Here is an 18,478-nt window from a genome sequence, read left to right as displayed (position 1 = left end):
TTGAAACCTTGCTTATCCAACTACAAAACCTGTGCTTCTCACACACTCTGCTGCCTCGCAGCAGACTGTGGGAATCTGTGATGTATCCACAACACAAGCAATAACACGTTTTCTTCTCACTTTCCACTGTGAAGAACTTTTGCAGTTTATTTCATTTTCACATGTGTTGGGTTTCAGATTTTCTATCAAAGGTTGAATTCCTTTGTATAATGAGTGAAGTATGATAGCCATCTTAGAAATCAAAATCATGTTTGTCTCAGGCAGGATGGGTTAGTGGAAAGAATGTTGGCTAGGAGTCAGGCTGGCTTCTGGTCCCAACTCTGTGTGACCTTGGGTGAAACTCTTAACCTCTCTGGGCCTCATTTCATCTATAAAGTGAGGCCATTAGTAACTATCTAAGGTCCATTTCAGCTCTCACATTCAACACAAACATCTAAGAGTACTTTAAAATCATATAAAATCATGTAATCTAACCATCCAGAATATACTGAAGGGTTAAAAAAAAAAAAAAAAGGAAGCTGGGGAATGGACCAATCAGCCTCTCTGGCCAGTCTGCTGATTCTTATTATCCACTGCTGAGTAGATAATGTCAGTCAGGTCCTGCCTATGATGTTGGGCCTTTGCTTAATCATGATGAAAAGCTGGAAGCTGGGGTGTGCTACGTTAAGTACAGGGAGGAGAAGCGGGTAGGCTGAGGGGAAAATGCTGAACCCAGGATGAAGGGCATCACTGCCCTCCTGGCTTTCCCCTGGAACTGCTCACGTTCTCTCTGCACCACGGGAGTCAACATTGGCAGTTAGGGCTATAGGTTTGTTATGTACAATTCCAAGCATGTGCCTGGTATATGGTAGGGAATTCATGAATTAGTGAATAAACAGATATGGCCTTTAACATACAGAGAAGGCAAGATGGCCATCTTTGGCAATTGATTAAATTCTTTGGACATCATGGTGAAATTGTAAGGATGAAGTGAGATGATGTATGTTAAGTGCCAAATGTGAGGCCCCATACAAAACACATGCTTTGTGGGTGTGTTGGCTGAAGGGCTGGGGACATGACCAGCATGTTCTGCCTAGGGGGCCGGCAGGACAGTGTCTTCTCTGGGCTGAGTGTTCATTTTCTACCTTCCCTTCTGCCCACCAGCCCATGGGTGTTTATTGAGCATCTTCTCTGCCCACAGCTCTCTACTAAGTACAGCGTGCATGGAGTGGGTGGTAAGGTCTACAAACTGTGAGTTCCAAGAAACTTACCCTTTTCCCTCTTCAACTAAATGGTACAGTGGCTAGAGAATTAGGTGCTAACTTGGTTGGTACAGTTAGAGTTCAAGAAAAATGAGAGATTAATTAGGGAAGACTTTATTTTTTATTTTTATTTACTTTAATTGAAGCGTAGTTGGTTTACAATATTATATTATTTCAGTACAGCATTGTAATTCAGTAATTTTAGACTATATTCCATTAAAATTTATTGCAAGATAATGGCTCTAATTCCCCGTGCTATACAGTGTATCCTTGTAGCTTATCTATTTTATACTTAGTAGTTTGTATCTCTTAATTCCATGCCCCTAAATTGCCCCCCTTCCCCTGTCCCCACTGGTGACCATTGATTTGAGTTTTCTGTATCTGTGAGTCTGTTTCTGTTTTGTAAATAAGTTCATTTATATTCTTTTTTAGATTCCACATATAAGTGATATCATACAGAATTTGTCTTTGTCTTTTCTGAGTTATTTCATAAGCATAATACTCTCTAGGTTCAGAGAAGATTTTAATAGCACCACTTAGATGGTGGGATTTTTTTTTCAATGATCTACACCTTTGCAAAACTGGTGCTTTGATGTTATACATATGGATTTATCTGTAAAATATTCCACATGACTAAGATAGAAAAAGAAATTGATTAACCCTAGCAGTGATGATCATGTTAGGACATTTATAAATAGCACTTACTGAATTTGAAAGAATTTCCTTTCCTTTTGCTACTTTAAAGAAATGAGCCAGAAACCCAATCTCAGTTCTTTACTGTAATGGCTTCACTGTAAGGGGCCATGTGCTTCAGCGAGCCTGACTCACAGCACCTGCTCCCTGGGCACAGGAAGCTCAGTGTCATCAGAGGCTTGCAGACTGTCATTTAGGCAGGGACAGATCAAGAGTTGCATGGGGACCATTACAAAGTGCCATTCAGCTGAACAAAAATAAGTAATCTCATGAAGCGGAATTGGGAGTTATGCTGTGAGAGTTTGGAGTCTCTTTCGAAAGGATGATGGCTGATGCCGTATTTCATCATGCTTTTTCCTAATCCGCCAAGGGATGAGATGGTCTGCCTCATCAGGAGAGGGCACTGCCAGTGGGATGGAGCGTGGTTCACTTAACCCCAGCAGCGAGGGGCCTCTCTGATCTTTTGCCTGACTCAGACTGGGCTGGCTGTTGAGTATTTATCTGTTAAGTGATTTATTCACTCAGCAAACAGTTTCTGCGTATCAGCTCTGTGTGTGCCAGATGCCAGTGTTACAAAGGAGATTAAGAGGTAGTCCTCGCCTTCAAGGAGTGTGCAGCGTTCACAGATTAGTGGATGAGAGAGATGTGCAAGTAGATCATTGGAACACGGTGTGGTGAGTGCTGCCGTGGGAGCACGGACAAGGGCAAGTGGCATTGTGCCCTTGGGAAGCAGGGAAGGCTTCCCCGGTGAGGTGGTGCACAGATCTGAGGGATGAGGGGCAGCATGCTGGACAGAGAAGTGAGGGAAAGACATCCTGAGAGAATTCACATGTATTGATCTCTCACCGTGATCCAGGCACTGCTAGGTACCTTCAAGTAAACACCTCAGTTAATCATCCCACAAGTCTTGCAGAATATGTCTTATTTTCCCCTATCTTTACAAGCAAGGAGGCTGAAGCTTAGAGGACTTCTGTAACCTGCCAAAGGTGATAGCTAAGAGTCAGAACTGGGATTTGGACCTAATTTGGGGCGTCTCCAAAGCCTATGGGCTTCTGCTGTACCTTCCTGCCTGTAACATCCACAGAGGTCACATGAGAGCAGTCTGGACGCCAGCAAGAAGTTCAGTGTGCTGGCAGGGAGGCACGTGGAGCAGGTGCTGGAATATCAGTCTGAATGGTAGCCCGAAGCCAGGAGGTTAAGGGCCTTGTGTGATACTCCTTCACTCCAGAAGTGCTGAACAAATACCCACTGTTTTCCAGACACCAAGCAAAAGTATATCGAATACAGACCCTGCCCCTGGAGGCTCACTCTCTAGTCGAGGAGAGCAGGAAGGACTTCTCTCGAATTCAGCTCAGATGTGGTCCTTTTGGGAACAGAAGGCAAAAGCTCTGCCAACAGCCTAGAGTGGGTCTTTTTGCTCTGCTGAAAACCTAGGCAATGGAGAACGATTAAAAATGTTTGATAAGAACCATGACCTTCCTGGTGATTCAGAACCATGAAGTGAGGACCCTGGGTCCCTGTCAGGATTTGGTGATGAGCTGTCACAACAATGTGTGTACAAGGGTTGTGATTGGATACGTTTGGGGTAAGGTCACTTCTTTCTAGGTAACTGGGGGAGGAGGGGAGTTTCCAGCACAGAGTTGGACTCTAGCTGGAAAGACCCCCTCCAGGCACACGTGGGAGAGCAGGACCGTACTTGCCAGAACCCGGGTGACAGCCCCTCCCGCTTTTCCCATTCCCAGGTGTGCCTGTGTGCAGCCCTCACACACAGCCCTGCCACCCCCTTGGTGTGACCACTGTGTATGTTCTCTGGCTGAAACACTTTGCTGCTTTAGGAGGCATGCCTGTTAGCTTGAATGGCAATCATAAAATCCTCTTGGATTTTTGTAGCGTATTATCTCCCAAAGTCTCCTTAAAGTTTTTATTCTGAGTACATCTCTACAGATAAGAAAAGATAGTTTGTGATTCTCATTTTATTGAGATGGATAGAGAGTTGCGGAGATTTAAAGATTTGTCACATAGAACAGTGTTTTTCCCTCCGGTGTCAATTAGGGAGGTTTTAGGAGGGCCGTGCTTGGTTTGTTCTTTAGGTTTTAGTTTTTCAGTGAGCATGAATGACTGTGGAACCCTTAAATGCAGTATTTGCAAATGATGGAATTTACCTCTGCCTTCACTCCCCATCCCACTTAAGTTTGATCTTCCCTGATCCCAGCTTGTTGAATTAAGGAAGTTTAATATGTCATCTTTCCCTGGGGCATTTGCATTTGAACAGTGGACTCATAAGCCTATGCCCAAAAAGTGAATCTACTCTTGAGAAACTTCAGGCATCATCTGGGGACCATGGTTTAAATCTTTGAATTTTTAAAAATACTGAGCTTGGCTTCTCTGACCTTTCAGTCAAAGGGGAACATACTTTGTTAATCATCTGGGAGATTTGTGAGATCTTCTAAAATATTGGGAGCTTTTGTTTTGGCTGTATGTTTATAAATTTCTTTATTCAGTGTCACAGTGAACTCATTTGTTTACTGTGGGTTCTTAGCAGAGTATTTTTCCTTTTGTAGACATTTGCCTGAAAAAATTAAGGATGACCAGCAGCTGAAGAATATGAGTGGCCAATGGTTTTATGAAGCCAAGGCAAAAAGGCACAGAGACAAAATCCACGGTGCAGATATCATCAGAGCATCCATGAGAAAGAAGAGGCACCAGGCAGCAGGTGAGCTGATTTGGCTGGTGCACTTCGAGCCAGCGTTTGTTTGGGAAGGAGTCCTTGGGAGAAGGGAAGGGTGTCAGAATCATTCCTGAAACCTGCTGAGGAAAATCACTTAGAGGTATGCTTTGCAAAATGTGTAGTCCTGTAGGTCAAAATCTTCTTGCCAGCCTTGGGTTTGGATGGGTGAGGGCAGGGCTAAGTGATTCAGTGTGGTGAAGAAGGACAAAGCTCTTAAGATGCCATGCTGAATTGGAGTAGCATCGACAATTGGGGTTTATAAGGGATCCACCACCTCCTCTTTCTTTGGCTTTTAACTCTGGAAATTCAGAACCTTTTCTCCTGAGTAGGGCGACTGGAAGAGTTTAGCCTCCCTGTTCAATGACCTCGACATTTGGTACTTCTTTAATAACCAAGTATATCATTCAAGTTTCCGTAAAGACAGTATTTTGAGGGCTTATTTAGAATTCTGTTGAAGTTCATTAAATACTTACCAGGTGCCTCCTCTCTAACTCGGCACTAGTCAGTGTAAACCTTTACCCTGGAGAACAGCTCCTGCCTAGTTCTAGCTGGTACTCAATAAGGAAAACAGCCATCACCTCTTCAGAGTCTAACAGATAGGTGTTTACTGTCTAGTATTTCTAATTGTAGTAGCAGTCTTGTAAGTTAGGTATTATTAGCCCCATTCTATATATGGGGTATGTAAAGTTCAGAGAAGTGAAGTAACTTGCCCAAGGTCATATAGGTGGCAAATGGCAGAGCCGGGATTTCAGTCTTTCTGACTCACAGACACATGCTTTACAGATGAGAGCTGACTGCTTATTATGTGCTATGCATGGCTTGCAGCCCTCTTGGTTTCCAAAACTACCCAGACCTTCAGAAGTCTGAAGGGTACAAGTTAGTTCTGTGGACCTCATTTTGCAGTTGAAGAAACTAGACTTATGTGTAAAGAGACCCGTGGATATGAGTATTTGGAAATTGGGAGCCTTTATTTTGCTTCACCTTCTTAACACTGATGAAAGTTATTTCTGTCACTTACTGGCTTTGTGGCCTTAGGCAAGTTTCTTGAACCCTTTGATCCTCAATTTCCAAATCTGTAAACTTGGAAAATAGTTCCCTCCTCATAGGATAATGCCTGCAAAGGACTCAGCACTGTGTTGGGTGCTCAGTCATCACTCAGTTGATGCTATTTATCTGAGAAGTGCAGGTAAAAGGCCCTGGGTGTTTAAAGGCAAAAGATGTTATTTCCTGAAGAAGGATCACAGAGGTTTTCTGGGAACCCTGGCATCTGAGCTGGCTATTGAGGAAAATGTGAAAGTTGGATGTGTGGAGATTGGGGGAGGAGGATGAAGAGGCAGTGAAGAGGAACCTTTCAGAACAGAAGCATTTTTTTTTCCCCTTTGTATTCCAAAACCCAGCCTCAAGTTAGGACACATCATAGCTGTTGAGTAAATACTTGGTAATGATGGTGCTTCCATCCCAATGACGACTCCCTTCCCTGAGCATCCCCTGGCCATACACAGTCAGTCCTGACCCCAATTCGGGTCAGATTCACCTTGAGACTGTCAGAAGTTTGCTTTAATCATCTCTGGAGTTACCTGCACATTGAAAATTACGCCCTCGCTCTCCTGAGACTTGACTTGTAGGGAGAAAACATCATAGGAAGCGACTGACTTCTGTAGATGTAATTCTGACCCCAGGTCCCCAGACACCTGAGAGACTGCCTGGGCACTCAGGGAAGGCCTGGAGTTCAGGTTTCCAGCCTTCAATGATAAGAGCCAGTATGAGAGCTGTAGGTCATGGAGGTGAAAGATAGATAACCTTCTTGTCTTTACTGTTTCCTGTTTCAGCTGAGCAGAGTAAGAATAGAGCAAACGGGGCAAAGGGCAGCTGGGTGAATAATGTCAACAAAGATGGTCTCCTCCCTGCAGAGCTAGCTGGTGTTGCAGAAGAGCCGGAAGAAGATGTAACGCCAGCAAGCTCCCGGTAAGACAGAGCACATGGGGAGAGTGGCCGCCTGTGGGATTCCCGGCGTGGTGTGCTGCACAAGTGCAGATGCCACACTGGTCTTGTGCGCCTGGGGGAGGGGCACGCATGAGAGGCTTCTGGGCGCTCTGATGTGGACAAGCCTGAGCAGTACTCTTCCCTAGCTTTCAGAATTTCTAACAAATCTGCATATTAAATAAAATTAGAATATTAAGTGGTGATTTCTTCCAACACCAACCAGAGCTATTTTTTATTTGTGTTAAAGACTTCTACTTAGTAGTGGATGGAGAGGGACTCCCAAATGAACGTAGGGGAATAAGTCATTTCAAGACAGAGATGAATGATGATCAAATTGTAACATCCTGGTACAGCAGAAGAAACTCAGGCACAGGAACCAGACAGACATGAATCAAATCCTGAATATGCTGTTTATTAGCCATTTGACCATGGGCAAGTCGTTTAATCTCTCTGAGTCTCTTTTCTTAATTATGGACAGGAATCATAACCTATAGAAAGGTTACGGTGAACGTTAGCAGTAATGTAATGTATGTAGAATACCTGGCACATGGTGGGTACTCATTAGATGCCTCTTAAGAATGCAGATTGTCCTCAATATTTCAGTCTCGGTTTTTTGGTGTTTCCCATACATTTTATCATCTGGCCAATCAAAATGTACATTTGTACATGGTTCCTGTGATACAGCTGATCATGGGGCTACGTTGCCACAAACCTTTTGAACCGTGATGATTTGCTTTTAGGTACTGAAGGATCTTCCCATTGGTGTCTGTCCCTTGGAGATATAATTGTTACTCTTTGGTGGGAGGGCAGTTGCATTTTATCTCTAACTCCTCAGTGAAGACAGTTCATTTCAAAGTCTCCAACTGGAATGAAGTTGATGAATTTGTTGGTGGGACAGCCACTGAGTCAGAGTCCAAGGCTGAGGCACCTGGGGAATAGGGATGTTTCCAACATAATTTACAGGTGAGGGAGAGGGTCTATAATATAGAGGCCAACAGGCATTTCAGAGTCAAATATGAGTGAAGTTACGTCACATGGATGATGGAATACTGATTCTATTAAGGTGCCTGTTATTTATCCACTTCCCTGTTGGAGAGTACTCACTTTGTTTTCCGGGGTGGGTGGCTGCACTCTTTTCCTCTGGGATGATTTGTAATGTTCTTTTATGTCTGAAGAGGCCATGTTGCTAGAGGTTAAAACATCTTAACAGTAGCCACAATTGATTCTGTGACCTTGCACTGGAAATGACTTAATTTCTTGGGCCTTTGTTTCCTTAGCTATAAAATGGGAATGATGATAGTTTGCCATCAGGATTATTGAGAAGTTTATTAGCTAGTAAATGTAGAATTCAATTCCTAACACAGAGTCCTCAGCACATAGTAGATGCTCAAGGAACGGAAGCACGGGCTCTCACATACATACAGGACTTTCAGGGAGCTCAGGAAAGGATGTGGAGAACAGCCTGCCCTTTCCCTTTATGACTCCACATGAACCAGCTGCCTGCAACCTCCCTAACAGGATGAAGGCTTGCCTGCCTTCCACAGGGAAAGATGAGATCTTAAATATTAGAAACTCTTGGGGTGAGAACACAGTCATTTAGATTCACCTTCAGGGAGCTGAGAGCAGCTCCTAAGAGCTGGGCTTGATGGGGCAAGGGGACGTCAGAGCACAGACTGATGTAAGAAAGAGGGTGCAAGTGCCACAGAAGGGGACAGGAGAAGGTTTGGGGTGTCAGACACAAACTTAGCTCATTGCACAGTTTTTTCTGGGTCTACTTCCTGTCCTCCCAGGAACTCATTTCATCTCAAAGGGCCTTGCAGACAGAGGTGCCACTGCGCTTGTAGCTCAACTGATTTTCCTTAGAACTCACGTAACCTGGTGGGTACCCATCCCGCTTCCTCAATTTAAAGCTGTTAATACAACTTCCACATTTGCAGCTCTGTTTTCTATGTTCCTTGTGTGACCTCAGACGAGTCGTTCAGGTTTCATCTGTACATCAGAACCAAGCTGCCTCACCAGGATGTAATGAGATTAAGTGAAAGGAGGTGTGGGAACTACTTAGCATTTCTCAGGATGAACGAAAAGTAGCAATTTGCAGGTGGCATAATAATTGTGTTATTATAACACAGATGAGGTAGGTTGAGTAGGCAGGAATAAAAATGCCAGATGTACCCAGCGCTCTGCTCATTACGTGGCCCAAGTGGTAATCACCCAGAACTGTAGAAGGAGCCATCATTTACTTCCTCCTCTCCGTGTCAGAAATTACTGCTTTACTCCACGTCAGGTTTGTGCAGAGTTTCTCACCTATACTTTAACCTTGGGAACTGGGTGTGTTAAGTATATTTTGGGCCCTGTACTCATAGACTAAGTGAACTTCAATAGAATGACTCAATACCTGTCAATATTTTCTTAGCCCGGAGTCAGGGAGTGTGAGGCCACAGTGACTGCATATTGCAGTTTCTGAAGGAGTTTTTCTGACAGACTCTAGAGCAAGATTTTTTTTCTTCCATTGTGGGGTTCTGCCTGTGAATAAATAAAACACTGTGGGTACTCAGCATGTACTCAAGTGTGGGAAGCTATCTGTGTTCTTCTGGAACTTATCTTTGTTTGCACCTGTAGCACCTGAGGAAGCAGAGAGAGGTGTGATGGACATTGGAGCAGAGAATGAGGTTCTCTTTAGAGTGGCAAGGAAAACTCCAGAGGCTCACAGTTCTAGTTCTGGTTACTAATCTTCAGCAGGATAGTACTGGCACAAACTGTGGTGAAGGACCTGTGTTTTGGGGTTTTTTTTTAATTTTTTAATTTCTAATCATCACAGATTGATAGCTTTTATAGAATAATAAATATGAATACTAGGAAAATGAAATACAGAAAACAGCAAAGGCATCCAAGATAATAAACCCAGTGATCGTGTGCCGGGATGTCTCAGCAAACTGTTTTGAATGATTCTAAACGCATATATTGATTTCTGTACTTACCTCATTGTAAACCAGTAACAAACAGCTCACATGCTGACACTGGTCCATGAACCGCACCTTCATAGCACATCATGTCTCCCCCTAAAATAATTGTGGAACAGGTATACAGTGATCCAAAGGACATGGCTGAGCCAAGATGGGGAGCACAGAATGAAGATGTGAGAAACTCCAAGTGGGTCATGATCCTGCCCCCAAATCAGGAATCGTGTAAATACCTGACTAGAGAGGTAGGCCTGCTCTGGGATGAGAAACCTCTCCTTTATTACTTGAGATGACAAGTTCTGTGAAATGAGTTTGGGTGCTTGGGGCAACACTGAGAGTCTAGTAGCCTCTCTACTGATCAGGGCCTTAGATGTCCCCACTACTGGCGCTGTTTTGATCTGAAGGAGCCTAGAAGTGGACTGACATTTTAGTTTCTTGTGGTCTCTCTGATCTCTTCCCCGAAGACTGCCTTTCTGAGGACTGATCCCTCTGGTGGCTTGTATTATCTTGGCTCTGTGGTCACAGACAGGGCCATCCCAGGTCTCTTAAAAAAATGATAGTTCCGCAAGTGTGCTCCAAGCTTCCCAATTCTTTCCTTCTTCTGGTTCCTCCTCCCACACTCTTGCCCATCTTACATCCCTCAGTTGCCTTGTGGCCTTCTCCTTTCTCCTTTGAAAGGCTCTAACATGCATTCCACCCTAAGGCCTACTTGACTTTATAATAACTTAGCCTGTATGGATGAAGGTTTTAAGCTTTTTTCCTTGTCTTATGGTTTCTAAAAGTTTAAAGAATTACTCTTAGAATGCATCCTGATAAAGATCAGAACCTTCAACCATAGGAAGCAAGTTCCTAGGTACAAAGAAGGTTATATTAGGGGCAGTGGGCATCAGTGCCCTGACGTGCACTAAGGAAGTGGTAGCCTACTCTGACCATATATAAACCAGCCCCAGTAATAATTGTCACTCAGTCAGAGGTCAATGACTGCTTTTGCTGGAGCAAAACTAACAGAGAATACTGTGGGCCAACTGGAGACATATGCAGAAGAGTTAGGAAAAGCCAGATGGAAGACAGTGTAAGAGTGAGAAAAATAAGACAAATAGGTGTGAATAGTGAGTTCAGAACCGTTAATGCATAGGTTGGCTAGGTTTACTTGTAGGGTATTTATTGGAAATAAAGTGTTTAAATGTCCTTGTTGGCAATTGATTGAAAACACTGACTTAACCTCTTACTAGCACCCAGCAGAATAAATCATCCTGTAGGGTTACTAATTCATTCTTCCTGCAGTCATTTATTCAGTCAATAATTATTGAGTATGTATTGTATACAAGATGGTAGCTACAAACTCAAAGAGAAATAAGATGTGGGCCCTGTCCTTGAGGATCTCATTCTAAAGATAGTCACATACAAGGCAGTTCTTGAAGGAGGAGAAGGATTCTGTTAGATAGACATGGGGAGAGGACAATACAGGCAGAGGGGATGGCATGGGGGTCCGGTAGGCCTGGCACCTGCAAGAGTCTAGTATGGTGGGTATGCTGCATGAGTGGTGGGCAGTTATGCTGAAAGAAGAGGCTGGGACCAGATTGTGAAGAGCCTTGAATGTTGACCAAAAGGCTGAACTTTTTCCTGTAAGTCACAAGGAACCACTAAGTGACTTTGAATCAGGTTTACTTTTTAGAGTGATCATTCTGGTAACTGTGTAGAGGATGGGTTCAATTCCATAAGGACATTATAACAGAAATTTAGGTGAGAGATGGAGAGAGCCTAATTAAGGATATGGGGGAAAGAGGACACTTGACAGAATTTTAGAGATGAGATTAGAAGAAATGTGAGGTGTTTGTAGGATGCACAGAGGTATGTAATAATTGATACAGAATATGTGGGTTACTTGATGAGGAGTTTTCAGTTGTGATCTATGTGTCAGAATTGCCCAAGGAACTTTTGAAAATACAGGTTTCTGGGGCTAAGTGTCACAGCATTGCTTTCTTGGGTTGAGAACCTGCATCTCGTTCACCAACATACCCCAAGCCTGTAACAGTGTATCTAGCATATAGTGGGTACTTGGTACCTATGGAATGAATGAATAAATGCCTGTACCCTCTCTTATAATCCTCCATAACTTATCACCACCTGACATAATAGTATATATTTATCTTTGTATGCATTTGTTGTCCACTCCCCTCTGATCCAGGAAGAAACGGACTTTCGCTTATGTATTTTGTTCACTGCTGTATCCCTAGCATCTACAACAATGTCCAACAAATGTCTTGTGGAATAAATGAATGAATAGATGAAGATTGAGAGATTGAGTGATTAAATGAGAATAGTTGATGAGCTAATCAATTATGAAATAAAGAATAATGGTGAATGAGGGGTTAATGAATAAACAAATGAGTAATAAATTAGTGAATGAAGTGGTTTGGATCCCAGGGGGAGACAGTAGAAAAAGAAAGGAAGGGTGGGAGGAAAAAAACTGAACTGTAAGGTAAGAGTGGCATCAGCAGTGTCCAGGTTTCGTTGTTTTGCGTTACCAAGAATTCCTCACTGCATTCCTATACCATGAATTCTGGTGATTATAAAAGATGAAAAAAAATTTGAGGGGAATTCTCAAATTTGGACAACTACAAGAGAGGAGCATTCAAGATGGAAAACTAGATGCCACAGAGGTAGAAGTGAACTTGGCTGCTGCCAAGGTTTGTAGTGTCCATTAATCAAAAACATTCCTAGAAAATGTCTCTAAAATGAGGTCAGGGAGAAGAAGATAAAGCCTGCACCATGGTGTTTCTTTCCATGACATTGGCAGGTTTTCCTCTGGGAACTTCTCTGTGAAATGATGAGAAAACCGTGAGTTTTCTTGCAAGCAAAATCTCGGCATCCCCACCTTACTTTGTTTTGGGTAGAATTAAAATACTCTTTCATTGTAAAGTCATCTTAGTGAGGTCAAAATGCTAGTCTTTGAGCTTCATTGCCTGTGCTTCAGTGATAACACACTTCTGACACCAGTCTCCTTCTACCCTCTGTTGAATGAGAACCAATCAATTAACACCATGTCTGTAGCTCTGAAATGGTGTTCTCCCGCTAATGCTTTTTCCTGGAAGGCTTTTGTTTGTATATATCTATCTCCTTCTCCCAGAAGGATTAGCTACTTGCCTTTACCCTCAGTAATACTCAGTGTCAGGCACTTCACTTGCTCCCAAAGGCAGGCTAGAGATGAGCCAATCTATGGGACAATGCATTTGATCTTTTGTCCTTGGATTGATCGCAGATTCAGTGATGTGAACATTTCATTTCTCAGAGGTCTGCCCCACAGAATCAATTACATTGAGCTCTTAAAAGAATCCTTCTTAATCCTACAGGATCTTGGATTTACCCAAATCAGTTGTGAAGGATAGTTTCACTGTGACATCAGAGTGCCTTATGCTTGGTTGGGAATGTTTGTGTTAGATAAATCTGTAGCATGAAGTACGGTAGAACCAGAGAAGTAATATTTTACTTAAAAAAATACTGACTTGAAAGGCTGGCATAGCATATTTCCTGATTTGCTTCACTCAATTCCTGAGTCATTTCTTCCTGTATTTGTTCACGTGTTCAAGCTTCACGGAGTGTACCACGTGTTAGCACAGTGCTGGAAGCCGGGGATGGGCACAGCATTAGCTTCCAGGGTGTTAACAGTCCGAAGGGAGAAATCAGCAACAACAAAAAACATGGGGCAAAAAATCACTTGCAAAATTTGCTTCTGATTCTAGATACTGTTACTATTTAAGCAGAAAAATATCTCAAAAGAAGGTATGTCTGTTGTTATTTTTAACTGTTCTAGAGAGAAAGGCTGGTCAAGATTCAAAAGCTACCACAGCACCTAACATTATTATTATTTTTTTAGTTAAGTTTTCAAAGATTTGTATTAAAATGCAGACACTTTCAGGAGGGGAGCCCTAACAGCAGTATCATAGTCTAATATTTTAATAATCTTCCTACAGAAGTAAACGCATTTTGTCTAAGTGCTACGTCTAGAATTGCAGGTAGTTTTTGATGGGTGCCTGAGGGAAGAAATTACAGAGCACAAGGTGGGAACTTTGGCTTGCTGTACAGTTTTAAGAACTCATCATGTGGAATGTATTGAATATCTTTTATTCAGGACACAATCTGAGAATAGAAATCTAATCCCTCTGAGAGGCGTTCTGAGAAACAAAAGACAGCATCTGGCTATAAAGAGACTATATTCTCTTAGGAAAAATAATGCATCCATATATGATTATCTGATCACATGATAATAAATAATGCCAGGCAGGGAGCAAGGCCCAATTCCAAAGTGCCGATAAAATGGGCTGTAAAATTTGAGACAGGAGACCCACTTCCAGCTGGGTCAACGGGAGCAGCACCACAAGGGAGGTGAGATTTGGACTGGGCTTGAAGTTGGTAGCGAGGATTTGGGTCAAGAGAGCAGAGCAAACACTTGTGGGAGGGGCTGAGGGAAGGCTGGCGGAGGCAGAGAGGGATGAGGCATGTTTGGATGAGGGTCAGCAGGAAGGAGGAGTGGGAAGGTGCGTTAGGACAGATGGTGGAGCATCTCCAGTTCCTTGCTGAGAAGTTCAGACCTCAGCTTTGTTCCACTGGGCTTGGGATCTGGGGAACGGTAATGAGCAGAAGAGGGATATGATCATAGTTGTTTTAGACCATTCCAGCTTATTGGTGGCATACTGAGAGGATTAGGGGAATTGGAACTTGAGAGTCAAGAAGTCAGATATGAGGCTGCTGGAGATGACAGAAATAAAGGAGGAGTCAGTAGGGGTGGAGAGGAAGTGACAGGTGTGAGAGTCACTGGGGAAAAAAATCACCCAGACTTCAGTCTTCTTGCCGTAAACTGCTTTGCTAATGCAAGAAATTGGAGGCAGTGTAGCTCAGCCATTACACTGATTGTCTTTGGAGCCAGACAAAGACACACCTGGTGCAAATCTCCAACTCTTTCATTAATTTTGTAACATAGAACAGGTAACTCTGCTCTTAACCCCCTCAAAACCTCAGTTTTCCTACAAGTAAAATGGGGAGAAGGATACATACCTCAAACAGGAATGTTGCAAAAATCAATTGAGAATAAGATGGTTGCTGTAATGATGACTGCCCAGTAAAAGGCAGGCAAGCAACACACTGTTGTATCCCTTAAGAGAAGCAAAGCCAGAGCCTGATCGAGGAAGTAGCTACATTTTCAGAGACAGAGTCTTGTATCTCAAACTCTTGTTTTAATTTTTTACTAGTTAGGCAGATTTGCAGACTGTAGCTAAGGGTATCCCACCTTCATTCCATTTTCTGTCCGTCACAACCACAAGGTAACCCAGTGAATACTGTATGTGTCTGGTATCTTAGTGTCCGATGGTGTGTTCTGAGTGCCTCGTTTCTTCTCTAGACCTTTCGGAACAGCAGGAACAGACGTTTTGTTTAAAACCTAAATAATGTTCCTCATTGTAGTTTGGCAGGTAACAGAGATAAAAACCAAAACCAAAACCATGGTCCCCGTCTGATGCTGCCTTCCCTGGCACTGGCTCAGTTGCCCTTCAATTGTTCAGTCACCAGTTGGGTACCAGGCACTGGACAAGGCATTGTTGGGGATAGAAAGATGTTCCAGGTACTCTGGAGGGATCTCCCAGTTTACTATGAGAAGTGAGCTATGTATGTATGGAATGAGGCTGTATAGCATAAATCCATGGCTACATAGAGTTTAGTAAGAGAGAGACTGGTTTCATCTCTGAGAAGGGGACAATGTGATGTGAAACAGAGGCAGTCGGAGCTGGGGGCCAGGAGGCGCAGGAACTGGATGTCCAAAGAGCAGAGGTATGAGAGTGAGAGTCTCTGCTTATCCTTTATTCTTAGTGAATGGGAAGTGGGAAGGAGAAAGATAGCAGGAAAAGATGGCTGTTCCATGGGGACGCCACCCATCAGCAACTGGCTCAGGTCCTCTGATTGTGTGACTGCTTTATTTATTAAGGGAGATAATCCAAAACCCCTGAGAAACTGACACAGCATTTGCTGTAAGGTTCCTCATATCACTCACTGGTTTCTTAAAATGACACTCAAGAGACACTGCTTTCTAGTCCTGAGCTATTGGCTATTTTTACTGTGGATTCTATCAGTGACCAGGTTTCTTTTTGCACATTGGCTGCTAGGTAACTTGATTCAAATTTGTGGTCGCCTGTTGCAAGAATAGAGGCCTCTTGTAATGTGTTTTTCTTTTAGCCTTAATTCTGGCTCCATTATAAGCTCCTACTCTTGTTCCCTGCCCTTCCCTTCCCCATCCTTTTTTCCCCTCTTTCTCACATCCGGTGATCAGGCAGTATTTGATACACATCTGCCTCTTCTCCTTTTGCCTTGGCTGGAGTTGAGGTAATCCTTCTGGAACAGTGAGGAGGCTAACAGAAGGAAACATGGCTTCCTCAAGTGTTCAGCCTGTTCTTGGGACTAACTCTGTACAAAAATAACAATTGAGGTTCTGAGGGCAGGAAAGGAAATGAAGCTGCAGGAACATCTAGCCCACGATTTTGCTGACAATAGTCTGGGGCAAGGCTCTGAGGCCTTCGGGCGAAGTGCTCCCCTTCCCGACCTCCAGTTCCTTAGCCGAGTGGTGAAAAGCCAGTTCTCTCCGAGGTATTTTTCCAAGTTCTTGACTCTGATGCCGTAAGGAGAACTAGTGGAGTTTAACCAGGCACAGTGCTTTCAGCCAATAGTGACTTCGCGTCTTATGCCTGAGGCAAGGCCACTGGAACAGGAAGTCCGAGCAGGTGATTTTCCTCTTTCTCGAGGGCCCTCGTTTCCTCTTCTTACTCAATGGCCAGGGGAGTGGTTGTTCAGGAGGGAGCCGGCTCAACTCACATTTTTCTACTCACCCTCCCCATGCTCTCACCCTAGGGCCGCCCTTAGAGAATCCTCACTCCTCTAAGCCAGCTCCTGGCTTCTAACCTCCCCCTGTCTTCTGGATGCTCTGCTTGTCCTCTTGTATTTGAACAGGAACTCACCTGGCCAGCCTGGAGAGTTGGGTTGAGAGTTCCCAGGAAGTTGTCCCCATTCGCCATTCTCCTGGCAAAGCAGCTCTTAGATCTGCTGTTTCCTCTGTTCCATATTCAAATCGCTTGTCTCACCTGAGTCTTTTCTTCACCTTTTTTCTACCTGAGTTAGAGTAAGCACTGCCATTCTGGCCCTGGTCTATGGAATCTCTAAAATGCTCTGGGACCTTATTTCAGCAGGGACGTTCCCTCCTTGAAACCAACTGCTCGCTTTCTAGTCTGCACCTGCTGTTAGCTTCCGACTTTGAGGCAGGTTTATTTCTACAAATTTAAATTGCGAACCTCCTGTGTGCCTGGTACCATGATACAAGCATCAAGGCTTCTCATGGATGGCTTTGTCTTGTCTCATGCCTGTCTTTCATTTCTGTTCTACCATTGCCTTTGCTCTGCTGCTTAATCATCTCTAGGTTCGCACTCCCTCTCCCTTCCTGACAGTTTGATTTTACAGACTTCCTCTCCTATCCTGCCTTAATAGCTTTTGGCTTCAGAGGCATGATTTATGCTTCCTCCAAGGGTGAGTTTTTATTTTCTGAATTTCTGTTTCGTTTGCAGTTCCAGTGTGGTAAATCCAGCTTCCATCATGATTGATACATCCCAGGAAGACACAAGGAAGTCAGCTGCATCTCCAGTCAAGGTAGATTGAGCTCAGACTTTGAAAGTCTCATTTGGGGCAGGAATGCCATTTTTCTCTTTTTATCAAAGCACCATGAAGTAAAGAGGATTTTGTAGTACTTTTTTTTTCCTACCAAATACGGATAATTTTTACAATTTAATATAAGAGATCACTCTTGTGGTGGAAAATTTTATGAATACCATGATACTGCATTGCTGAAGACCTAGATTTTTTGCCCTAAAGAATAAAAAGTCTGAAGCTTTTGGGAGCTGCCTTTTTTAAGCATATGGAATGTGGCTTATTAGTTCCATGTCAGTCCTAATTCCTATTCATGGCTTCCTGAATCTCTGTCAGAGGTCTGCTGTGGGAGGGAACTGTCAGTTTATGAAACTACAGAGAGTAAGCATTGATATACAGTCTTATGTTAATAAAAAATTCTATTTACTGATACCCTGTCTATTATTAGAATGGGTGATCATAATAGTGACTATGAAGTGCTTCAATACCTTGATATGTGTCTTTTAAATCCTTATAGGAAAGATCAATTACAATTATATTTAGTACAGCTTTAACATCTATTGGAGTGAGTCTCATGCAGTAGAAAGAGCACTGGTGGGAATCTGCCCTGGTTAGAGTCTCAGGTTTACCCTAACCTTGACCAGCTGTTTGATATGTTCAGGCTCAAGTTTTCTCACCTCTGTGAGAGTTAGATTGGAATGCTTGGTTCTGGTTTAACTTTGTAGGACTCTGAAATGGAGTATATTTTTACAGTTGTTTTGATTTTTTTCTGATATGGCATGTATTGGTAATTCTATGCTAACCAGATTAACTAAGAAAATCATTTTTCAAACATTCCAGATAGAATTTACTGGATAAAATTATCAAATATAGGAGATAATAAGCATTTGCTGACACTGAGTTGCTGTTTTGACATTTAAGGTGAATTTAATAAACAATATTTTTCCCCAGCAAAGGAGGAATCCGTTTAATAGCTCCATGTTGCCAGAAGATCACTTATCTCAACAAACCAAAAATGAACAGTCAGAAAATGGAAGGGCTGGTTTCTTTCAGACTTCAAAAGAGGGTAAATATTATTTTTATGGGCTAGATATTTTTATCTTTGTTATCTATGGATTAGGGGAAATTCTCAGAGTTCCTGTAACTAAAATAGCTTTCAAGAGAAAGTGAAAAGTCCTGATGGTTTTCTTATT

At 43.0% G+C, this 18,478-nt stretch overlaps 1 protein-coding gene across 21 annotated transcripts in view; it reads left to right on the top strand.

Moving 5' to 3' along the window:
• SYTL2 (synaptotagmin like 2) overlaps positions 1–18,478 on the top strand; it is a 127,840-nt gene that overhangs the window by 74,975 nt on the left and 34,387 nt on the right. For 16 of the 21 annotated variants that reach the window (XM_074372777.1, XM_074372776.1, XM_074372778.1 and 13 more), the window contains 4 exons: positions 4,496–4,647; positions 6,492–6,627; positions 17,207–17,288; positions 18,237–18,351. In XM_074372777.1, the coding sequence (XP_074228878.1) occupies positions 4,496–4,647; positions 6,492–6,627; positions 17,207–17,288; positions 18,237–18,351 (485 nt within the window). The remainder of the gene's footprint in view (positions 1–4,495; positions 4,648–6,491; positions 6,628–17,206; positions 17,289–18,236; positions 18,352–18,478) is intronic. The other 5 variants (XM_074372785.1, XM_074372784.1, XM_074372795.1 and 2 more) reach the window with 1 other exon arrangement.

Source organism: Camelus bactrianus, chromosome 10 (assembly GCF_048773025.1).
Source record: "Camelus bactrianus isolate YW-2024 breed Bactrian camel chromosome 10, ASM4877302v1, whole genome shotgun sequence".
Lineage (NCBI taxonomy): Eukaryota > Metazoa > Chordata > Mammalia > Artiodactyla > Camelidae > Camelus > Camelus bactrianus.
This window is presented reverse-complemented; position numbering and strand designations above follow the sequence as displayed.